This window comes from Sesamum indicum, linkage group LG2 (assembly GCF_000512975.1).
Source record: "Sesamum indicum cultivar Zhongzhi No. 13 linkage group LG2, S_indicum_v1.0, whole genome shotgun sequence".
In the NCBI taxonomy this organism is placed as follows: domain Eukaryota; kingdom Viridiplantae; phylum Streptophyta; class Magnoliopsida; order Lamiales; family Pedaliaceae; genus Sesamum; species Sesamum indicum.
Genome location: NC_026146.1, coordinates 11,247,321 through 11,258,754, shown reverse-complemented (window position 1 = coordinate 11,258,754; position 11,434 = coordinate 11,247,321). Strand labels below are relative to the sequence as shown.

Sequence of the window (11,434 nt, the reverse complement as noted above, 5' to 3'; positions counted from 1 at the left end):
GGTTGCTGTACAATACGCCAAGAACTTTCAGGCTACGCACGTGATTCTGCACAGGTAATTTAATACTTAAATTGAATTTGAAAGCCAATAAGTTCAAACAGAATAAGTAGATGCTTTTAAAGAAGATATGTCTTGAATCTTGAACACCCTATACACACTAATACCTGACAAATAACAGAAACACAGAGAATAAAAGCTGCGTTGCAATAAAGGCCATATCCTAAATTCTTTCCTTCTTAAATTGTTTACCACTTGCATAGAGATTCTTACAGTATGGATGAAGAAGTAAGTTTACAGAGTTACTATGATTAGCTAAGATTTAGAGACAAGATAATCAAATCGTTTAGGATACTACATTACACTGTATAAAGTATGACTAAGTTAAGTAATTCTAGGACCAGAATGATTGGATTCTATGTAAAGGCATATAATAAATGCACTTGAAATTTTGTTTCTACTATCTTCCACAACTTTTAGTTGCAAATTTAATACTATAACTTTGGTTTTCCAAACTGGCAGGCAACTTAAAAGAGATTTGAAGTACTTCATGCAGAACCTGTCTTGTGGAATATCTAGGATCAAATCTGACAACAGCATGGAGATTGTAAGAGCACCTATGGCAGATGAAGTTGGAACGGTGCAGCAGACCTTGCAAAACCTGGAAACGAGTAAGTAACTAAAGCCGATGAAGATTGATATAAAAGGTTTTTTTTTTGTAAGTATGGTAAAAGAATGATGAGAAAAACTTCGACTGATTGGAGGTGCAGGGGAAGAGAGCAGTGCATTCATCAACTCCACTTGTTCGTTGTGCGTCAACAGAAGGCCACGAATTGGACTAAAGAAGAAATTCACTTATGCTGAGCTGCAACTTGCGACAAATGGTTTCTGCCCACAAAGTTTAATGTCTGATCATGGAAGGAAAATATATCTAGGTTTATTAAATGATCAGAGGAAAATACTGATCAGGGAGAGCCCTTCAGTAACAATCAAAGAGGAGGAGTTCAAGAGAGAGGTTAAGATCCTGGAAAGAGTCAGGCATGAACATGTGGCCTCGCTTTTGGGATCATGTTCAGAAGGACAACATAGGTTTCTTGTGTACGAATACATCTGCAATGGTTCTCTGAACAAACATCTATCAAGTAAGTGCATGAGCCCTTGAACATGATAGCTGTAATCAGTTAAAACTTGTTCCTCTCAATTTAATGACACGATTTTGAGCAGACAAAAGCAGGAAACTGACATGGGAAAGAAGAATAAGTATAGCATATGGAGCAGCTAAAGGTTTAGAATATTTGCACAGGGAAAGAATTTATGGAAGCATGCGGCCAAGCAACATTCTCATCACCCATGATTATCAGCCATTGGTAAGAATAGTTGAATGCATCATGACTATTACAGAAGCTGCTAAATCTCTTATGCCAACTACTGTTTCTTGACTTGGATCAGCTTTCTTACTACGGTCTTAATATAAATCAATATGAGGCCCTGGGCCAGTCCTCAGCAACCACAGTGCTGAGGACTTTCGAATACTTGGCACCGGAGTATGAAGAAACTGGGATAGACTTGAGCAAGGCCGATGTCTACTCATTTGGAGTTGTTCTTGTTGAGCTGATAACTGGTCGAAAGACCAGACAAGATACTGATGGACAAAGCTTTTTGAGATGGGTAATTTTCATTTTGTAGTGAGTTCTCTGAAATCATTATTTGCACTTTGTACGGAATTGTGATAGACAAGTGGATAGGAATCAGAACAGCAATACATTAACTTTGTGTCTTTGCAGGCAAGACCACTCCTAAAGAAAAGAAAGTACATGGAACTGATAGACCCTGTAATACAAGACAGCGTTGATATTTTCCAGCTATACTGGTTAGTTCGTGTTGCAGATAAATGCCTAAGCTGGGATCCTAGGAGTAGATACTCAATAAAGAAGGTAATGATCTCGTAGATAATCTTCGGAACACTTTAGGAAATACTTCTGTTTTGTTTATAAACGCCACATAATATGTCTTGAACCGTGTTCGATCCGTAGTATGAGGTCTTGTGAAGTTATATCGTTTGAGACGTGATATAGCTCACATACCAACATCAAAGGGTCCAGCCATATACTGGAAAAAAAGAACTCTTGCTGATTATTTTATTGGATGACAGGTGGTGACAGATCTTTCATGCATTATTACTCGTTCTGGTGTCGAAGATTTCTCTCCTACTGATTCTGAATTGTGACTCCTACACAAGGTAACTAAGTATTAGTCGGAAATAAGCAGGCAGCATAAGGAACTCGGATTTTCATTAGGCCATTTTCAATTCAAAGCTGCTGTTCTGACACTGTGATCTTGCGGATTTTTCTTTATCTATTTCTGTTGAGTATGGGAATGATTCTTGAGCTGGCGGCGAACATCTTGCGATAATGGAGATGAAGCATCAAGACTAATGGCTTGTGGGAAAAGTAGTTGTTTTCTTGATGATGGAAACTCTTACAAATCTTGGATTTGCCATTTTATCTATCTGAAGGCACTTGCTGCAATATAAATACTGCTAAAATAAGGAATGCCCGTAGAGTTACCTTGGTCACACTCCCACACCCACACCCACCCCCCCTATTTGGATCCTCAAACTCCATTCATTCTTTATTTTTTTTCTTACTTTTTCATTTTTTTTTCAAGAATGAGTTCATTCTTTAACCTTCTATATAAGGTGAGCAATATACATACCACGTTGAGGTTGACAAAAATTCAGAAAGAATCTCAAGAATGTCAGGTTAAGGCGACATGCACACACATCATTGTATTGGAACAGAATTAGCACAATCAATTAATGATACATCCAAATCCTTAAAAAGTGTTGAAACTCAGAGGAACATGGCCTGAAAACGACGTTAAACATAAGGGAAAATGATAAGAACCTAATGCTGGAGCTACAGTGCTGCAAAACAAAGGAATGATGCAGTAGTTGCTCTGCACTCCATCTTTATGCAAACAACATGCTATCAAGTATCTGAATTCCTCTGCAGCCCACAACGGTGCCTCGGGTGGCTGCTCCCCATGAATTGCACTGCAAACCTTGTTTCCAGCCCAACTTCATATGGAAAATTTTCCCAACTACAACTCAAGAATCCCCGAAAAAGCCATCAAACGAGTAGATGGGTTAATACATATCCCATTTCATTCTCTCTCAACTATAATACCCATTGCTAACCGGACTACACATACAAGCCATAAGAACATGGACATCCCAAATTCTGCTAATTAATTTAACACCCCCTTTACAGTTTGTTGATGTTTGGTTATGGAGAATAGTTAGTGTGGAAGTAAAGGTGAATGCATATTAAATTTCTTTAAAGTTTAATTTTGTTTTTATCCAAAAAATTGAGTCGAAAAAATGAGAGTATATGGCCAAAAACAAAAAAATTATTTTTTGTTTATTTATTTTATTACTCATATATATAATTTTCTTCTTTTTTCTTTTTTCTTTTTGGTTGTTGCTGATAATATTAGTACATAATTTGAAGAGATTATGGGGTAATTATTTGGATGATCTACACCCGACATCTTTGTTTATATAAGACTAGAATTGTCCAAATTAGATAACATAGAAAATGCATGACCTGCCAACACAAGTTTCAGACTGTAACATGACATGCAACATTCTTATCTATTGTTTGGAACTGTTTTTCATTTGCCTTTGCATCAACGTTTAGTGTTGAAAGATACTCTGGAGAAGGAGAGGTTGCCAACAATTTTTGATGATCCGTAAAAGTGGTGGTGCTTGAGGATTAATAGATTAGAAACTATCTTTCAACTGAAATTCTTTGTAAAGAATGCAAATTCCTCATAAGTTGAAGCTGCTGTATTTAGCTCATTAACAAGAGCTCGATAAAGAATTGTACATATTTCCCTCCTTGCACGATGAGAAATAGAACAAGACACTCTGCTGTAAAATTCAAATGAAATTTGCTTCAAGAACTCGATTAACGGAGTTCTGCTGTTTCTGTATACCATCAGTCAACTATTTTCTAAAATCTTCTCATCTCCCAAGTAATCTCCAAATAGTCAATCTCTATCTTTGGAATTAATCTAATCTTATACCAGTCTTCACCTTCCTCTATCCTACATCTATCTTTAATAGATCACTTTCTAAAATCGTCAATGCTTGAAGAGAAACAGGCAAACCATCGTGAGGCAACGAGCGAATCTCAGGGCATCGACTGATATTCAAGCACCGAAGAAGATTGATATTCATAAATGATGGCATATTAGTCAGCCTTGGACAATCATTGATGTAAAGGGTGCTAAGGCAAGGGAAGCCACCATTGAATCCACTCCGGTCAGATTCGGCATGCCTTTTATTGTGAGAAATTCCAGTGATGGAAATCCAACAAACTCTGGACCGATATGAGACAAATTACACATGTCTTCAATGATGAGAGACTTTAGATGCCGAAGTTTCCCAAGAGGGGTAAGGATGTGGTGGTGGCGGCAACTCTACAAGTAGATACTTGAAAGCTTGCACTCCAACTAGGCAATAAAAACCCGCTGTAGTTTATCATCAATAACTCCAGATTTTCATGGGGACGAAGACCAGTAAGTATTTCTTCACCATTGTTGTTGGGTCCGACGTCATTCCACTCCAATTCAAGCTTATCAAGGAACGGTTTCCTGTCTAACATGGCTTCTTTAGCCTCATTCACATTAAATACATTTTCAAGATTCTTAATGCAAATGGATCCTCTTAACAACCTCATGTTTTTCAGCTCCCCAATACCATATCCTCTACTTCTTCCCACAATGTATGCTGATAGAGATTGAAGATTAACTAACCTTTTGAATTGTGATGGCATACAGTTAAGCTGCTTTACATCCAAATGAAGGTGCCGCAGACTAACCATGTTCTTCATCTTACTTGGCAACTCAAGAAGTTGAAGACATCAAGGCCCAGACTGCTCAAATCCAGCACTCTCAATGCTTTCAGCTTCAAGAATACATCGTACGAAACTTGTATACTGCCAAAATTCTCATGGATGACTCTAAAAGTTCTTATACCAAGCGGAGCCTTTAAAATCATTGGTTTGACAATGCAAAGAGAAATGACGAGTGTTTCTCCATAATGTGCATTTTTCAGTTGGTTGGTTATCTTCTTGGCGCAAACATGCATGAGTAGAAATTAACTGAGCCATATCATAAATACGATCATGCATTTTGTAAACGTTTTAACATTTACATGTGAATATTGGAACAAAGACCTGCACAATAAACCCTTGAAGTAATCATTGCCAAGGTCTTCTGGCCGTATTTTACCAACCGGACGAACGAATCCTTCTGTCATCCATAGCAAGGCCAGCTCATTGGCTTCAAATGCATGATTCTTAGAGAATATGGAACATTAAGTAAAATATTTTTTCAACTAAGGTGGTAGATAATAATAGCTGAGAGTTAAAGCTGGGAAAATGTCATTTTTATCTTGCGGCAAGTCCCACATTTCACTTTCTAAAATAGATCTTCATTCTACTGGATCATTTTTGAAATGCAGCATGCTTCCGAGGGTCTTGGCAGCTAAAGGCAACCCTCGACATTTTGTTGCGATCATCCTCCCAATTCTTTCTAAGTCGTTGTCTAGAGTTCTATTAGCACATGCCCTTTGCTTCATCAATTCCCAACAAATTTCATCATTCAAGCTTTCTAAACAATACGAAGGAACATTGCCGAGAATTTATGACACTATAGTGTTGCGCGTGGTCACAATGATCATGCTTCCTCTAGCCCCTACTTTGAAGGGTGAACATAACAGATCTCAATCCCTATATTCCTCACTCCAGTAGGCATCCAACACAAGTAAGAACTTCTTCCAACGGATCAAATTCCGAAGACTGACTTGAATAGGATCAAGGCCAGACAACTTGCATCTTTTTCGGAGCTTTGTATTTCAAAGATGATCTAGTAGAACGGAGATCTATTTTAGAAAGTGAAATGTGGGACTTGCTGCAAGATAAAAATGATATTTTCCCAACTTTAACTCTCAGCTATTATTATCTACCACCTCAGTTGAAAAAATGTTTTACTTACTGTTCCATATTCCCCAAGAATCATGCATTTGAAGCGAATGAGGTGGTCTTGCTATGGATGGCAGAAGGATTCGTTCGTCTGGTTGGTAAGATACAGCCAGAAGACCTTGTCAATGATTACTTCAAGGGTTTATTATGCAGGTCTTTATTCCAATATTCACATGTAAATGTTCATGGTCAAAACGTTTACAAAATGCATGACCTTGTTCATGATATGACAATCTCTTTGTAAAACCGACAATCATTTTCAGGGTGCTAACTACCTCCACCGAACTGCTTCTGAATGTCCTTGAAGGATACTGAAGTAGAATAAAACAAAAGATGTCGTTGGTGAATGGTAATGAAATGCACTTTCCCATAACAAAAGCTTGAAAGAAAACTAATTAAAAGAATAATCATGAGAAACCCAATGAAACAGATTATGACATAGCAAAAACTGAAAAATACCCATTAAATTAGCTACAAGTTGATACCTCTGCCTATTTACTTTACACCATGAACAAATTAACACATATCAGCCACTTAAGATAGATAAAGAAGACATAATTTGAACAAAAAAAAAAAAAAAACCGCATAAGTTAGGGGAAAAGTTCACCTCCAATCGATCCAGTAAGTTCTCAGCCACTGCATCCAGCAAAGAACCCTTTGGCCTCATTAACCACGCAGCTCTATCCATCTGTAATTCAACCACACCAAAAACTAGAAATTAGTTAAAGAAGCTGAAACAAAAAAACAAATGTGTCTTCGTTTACAATGTAAAGAAGCCCGAAAGTTTAAAAAGAGAAGGCAAACAGAAGTGCTGTGTAAAGAAGGCCCAAACTTGTTTCCTCTTGAGATTGCGATCAAAGATTTTGACTCGGGAGCTTTGGTCCGTTCAGTACAAACTACAGCTCCGCCGTAGAACACTGCTTATGCTTCTCCGACAAAGATCGGCGGCGGCTCTCATTTTCCGAATCCCCAGTAAGACCGACTGCTTGTGTGTTGCTTCTCCGCTTGGTTTTTTCGACAGAGGATTCCGGTCGACAAGAGGGGCAAACAATAAATTGGGCCTTCTGCTGGGCTTGGATTTATACATTCGGCTCTTCAAATGGATACGAAGATTGATCTTAATCGAAGCTCTAAAACACTCTTTGATAAATATTTTTAAATACTATAAAAATTTATAGACTTATACAATTTTTTGAAAACTTCTCTTAACTTTTATATTTGTATAAAAAATTTGCATTCACAAACTTTCATATGATATAAATATTCTAATTTTTCTAACAATTTTAATTTTATTCTGCATTTATAGCTAGTGCTTCTAATTTGAATAACCTATATATGTTTGTAGACCCTTTAGAATATGTGATTCTAAAAGTTGTTCATATATATGCATTTTCTCGTCTTGATTTTTTCTAGAAAATTGAAAAATAAATTTTAAATATTCTATGAGTTCAACAAGTTTAAAATTAAAAAACACTTAAAACTGTAATTAAGAGAGGAATATGATATTCATTAATTAATTTAATTGACTCGGGTCTAAAATGAATTATTCATGATATAATAAGATGATAGGATCAATTCTTATCGAATTTTGTGTTTGTATATTTTATCGTTCATTAAACTCGCTTTGTTTTAGAAAAATTACATCGATATTTGACATAATTTTCATAAAAAGGATAATATTATTGAGTATTATATATAGTAGGTAAAAATATACAAATTTTATTTGGATATTATTTGTATTTGAAAAATGAAATTATTTACCATAATTTATATAAATAATATAATTTCAAAGCATGTTCAACACAGGGTCAAGTTAGTTAATAATATTTTGATTTTACAAATATATAAATAATATTAAAGTTTGATAATTTTTACATGCATAATAATTTAGTATGATGTAAAAATCTTTTATACATGTAAATATTAATTATTTAGTATTTATCATTTTTTTAGTAAAATATGAAGAAAAAAAGTAACCCGAAAAATAAAAATAGGCTGTAATTGCATAAGATAGGGACAATTTTGTCTAAGCCAAAGGCTGAAAATAAGTCAAAATGGTACAAAAACTCTATATTTGTTTTCATTTTCAAGTTATCTCTAAAATAAGTCAAAACATACATAATGTTTGCCTTCATACAAAAACATCTTATTTTGATGTTTTTAACTGTTTTGACAAAACTACATACATATATATACACGTAAATATTTAAATACATATAAAAAATACATGATTTGACAATGAACAGTAATTTTTGTTTCCCAGAACACAACATTAAACATACAATACTTATTTTAAATTATCTCTAAAAACAAATCCAAACATACATACTATTTCTAACACATACTTTATTTATCTTTATTTTTCTCTCTTTATCTCCATAAAATACAACAAAACACTTTGAAAACGAATCCAAACATTATCTATTGTTTTTAATAGGGGAAATTTTTTTTGCAGGATTTACAAATGGTCATTTTTTGATTATTTAATTAACACATGTAAATTTTAAAACAATTTTTCTATTTCATAGAGGGATATTACGCAATTTTCTCCTATCATTCTTGGGTCTTGTAAGCTGCATGTTAAAATATTTACCAAACTCTTTTCAACATTTTATAAGCCGTCCAATGTTTTATAAAATATTTTGAAAAACTTATAAACTTTTACATATCATATCTAAAAACTTGTACAGTTACACTCTCCTATATTTCTTTAGCATCAAAGGACTGCATATACACACTCAAAATGGATAGCTGAAGCAACTGATAAAAAAAATTAGCAAATAGGAAGAATTTGCATACAAGTTTAGCTAACAGGAGGTGTTAAACTTTTCCATAAAAATCCTTTGGTATATGATGCAGACAAATTTCAGAGTGAGAGACTGCTCAATTTCACCTGGAATGTTGCTGGGATGGTGCCATCTTCTGCAGCAAACATGGGCACAAGTATTTCAATGAAGAAGAAAGCACATAACAAAACCTTAAATCTGATTCCAATTTGGCACAACTGCAAGCAAACAAATATACAGGTTTATGAGATCAAATGTATGTGCTTTAGAAACACAAAGAACCCTGCATCACTCAACTATTTTCTAAAATCTTCTCATCTCCCAAGTAATCTCCACATAGTCAATCTCTATCTTTGGAATTGATCTAATCTTATACCAGTCTTCACCTTCCTCTATCCTACATCTGTCTTTAATATGATCACTTTCTGAAATTGTCAATGCTTGGAGAGACACAGGCAAACCATCGTGAGGCAACGAGTGAATCTCAGGGCATAGACTGATATTCAAGCATCGAAGAAGATTGATATTCATAAACGATGGCAGATTAGTTAACCTTGGACAATCATTGATGTCAAGGGTGCTAAGGCATGGGCAGCCACCATTGAATCCACTCCAAGAGGTCAGATTCGGCATGTCTTTTATTGTGAGAGACTCCAGTGATGAAAATCCATCGAACTCTGGACCCATGTGAGACAAATTACACATGTCTTCGATGATGAGAGACTTTAGATGCCGAAGTTTCCCAAGAGGGGCAAGGATCTGTTGGTGGTGGCAGCTCTGCAAGTAGATACTTGAAAGCTTGCACAATGGATTACCAAACCAACTAGGCAATAAAAACCCGCCGTAGTTTATCATCACTAACTCCTTCAGATTTTCATGGGGACGAAGACCAGCAAGTATTTCTTCACCATTATTGTTGGGTCCGACGTCATTCCACTCCAATTCAAGCTTATCAAGGAACGGTTTCCTGTCTAACATGGCTTCTTTAGCCTCATTCACATTAGATACATTTTCAAGATTCTTAATGCAAATGGATCCCCTTAACAACCTCATGTTTTTCAGCTCCCTGATACCACATCCTCTACTTCTTCCCACAATGTATGCTGGTAGAGATTGAAGATTAACTAACTTTCCGAATTCTGATGGCATACAATTAAGCTGCTTTACATCCAAATGAAGGTGCCGCAGACTAACCATGTTCTTCATCTTACTCGGCAACTCAAGAAGTTGAAGACATTGCTCCAGCTTTAGTGTTTGTAAACCAAAAAGATGTGTTACTGACTCAGGTAGCTTTCTGAAGTGATTCTCTGAAAGATTGAGATAACGTAGATGTTTCAAGTGATCAATGGAATCAGGCAGCTCATCAAGGCCCAGACGGCTCAAATCCAGCACTCTTAATGCTTTCAGCTTCAAGAATAGATCGTACGAAACTTGTATATTGCCAAAATTCTCATGGATGACTCTAAAAGTTCTCAAGTTCTTATACCAAGCGGAGCCCTTTAAAATCACTGGTTCTAGAGTTTGAAAATGCAAAGAGAAATGACGAGTGTTTCTCCATGATGTGCATTCTTCAGTTGCTTGATTATCTTTCTGGCGCAAACATGCATGAGCAGAAATTAACTGAGCCATATCGTGAATGAGATCATGCATTTTGTAAATGTTTTGACCATGAACATTTACATGTGAATATTGGAACAAAGACCTGCACAATAAACCCTTGAAGTAATCATTGCCAAGGTCTTCTGGCCGTATTTTACCAACCGGACGAATGAATCCTTCTGCCATCCATTGCAAGACCAGCTCATTTGCTTCAAATGCATGATTCTTGGGGAATATGGAACAGTAAGTAAAACATTTTTTCAACTGAGGTGGCAGATAATAATAGCTGAGAGTTAAAGCTGGGAAAATGTCATTTTTATATTGCCGCAAGTCCCACATTTCACTTTCTAAAATAGATCTCCATTCTACTGGATTATCTTTGAAATGCAGCATGCTTCCGAGGGTCTTGGCAGCTAAAGGCAATCCTCGACATTTTGTTGCGATCATCCTCCCAATTATTTGTAAGTCGTTGTCCAGAATTCTATTAGCACATGCCCTTCGCTTCATCAATTCCCAACAATTTTCATCATTCAAGCTTTTCAAACAATACGAAGGAACACTGCCGAGAATTCGCGACACTATAGTGCTGCGCGTGGTCACAATGATCATGCTTCCTCTAGCCCCTACTTTGAAGGGTGAACATAACAGATCCCAATCCCTATATTCCTCACTCCAGTAGTCATCCAACACAAGTAAGAACTTCTTCCCACGAATCAAATTCTGAAAATTGACTTGAATAGGATCAAGGCCAGACAACTTGCATCTTTCCCCCGATGCAGACTCTATAATAGACTTTGTGATGCTAATGGTGTCAAAATCCATGGATACAGAAGCCCACATCTTCAAATCAAACTTACCCACAAGTCTATGATCGTTGTACACAATTTGCGCCAGAGTTGTCTTTCCAATCCCACCCATACCAACTATAGGAATGACCGAAACATTAGTTCTACTCAATTCTTGGTCCATCAACATTTCAACAATCTCACCACTTTCCCTTCC

The 11,434-nt window shown here is 36.1% G+C and overlaps 2 protein-coding genes across 7 annotated transcripts; one reads left to right on the top strand and one right to left on the bottom strand.

Annotated features, from left to right (window-relative positions):
- On the top strand, positions 7-2,716 carry LOC105155920 (proline-rich receptor-like protein kinase PERK8). Its single transcript, XM_020692088.1, has 7 exons — positions 7-54; positions 520-668; positions 768-1,139; positions 1,222-1,364; positions 1,447-1,665; positions 1,782-1,931; positions 2,150-2,716. Exons 2-7 carry the CDS (start codon positions 548-550, stop codon positions 2,222-2,224), a joined length of 1,080 nt encoding a protein of 359 aa, XP_020547747.1. The 5' UTR covers positions 7-54; positions 520-547; the 3' UTR covers positions 2,225-2,716.
- LOC105155797 (putative disease resistance protein RGA3) lies at positions 3,835-11,425 on the bottom strand. 6 transcript variants are annotated; one of them, XR_002286471.1, is made up of 4 exons: positions 6,880-7,158; positions 6,655-6,735; positions 4,819-6,358; positions 4,573-4,656 (listed from the first exon to the last, which is right to left on the bottom strand). XR_002286471.1 is itself a non-coding variant. In XM_020691540.1 (3 exons), exons 1-3 carry the CDS (start codon positions 11,405-11,407, stop codon positions 4,431-4,433), a joined length of 1,671 nt encoding a protein of 556 aa, XP_020547199.1. In that variant the 5' UTR covers positions 11,408-11,425; the 3' UTR covers positions 3,835-4,430. The 6 variants fall into 6 exon arrangements, 3 of the variants coding, with proteins under 3 accessions (XP_020547199.1, XP_020547197.1, XP_011070057.1); XR_847334.2 differs by lacking the exon at positions 4,573-4,656 and having other exon boundaries at positions 4,739-5,000; positions 6,323-6,358; positions 6,880-7,162; XM_020691540.1 differs by lacking the exons at positions 6,655-6,735; positions 6,880-7,158 and adding an exon at positions 10,028-11,425 and having other exon boundaries at positions 3,835-4,656; positions 4,819-4,883.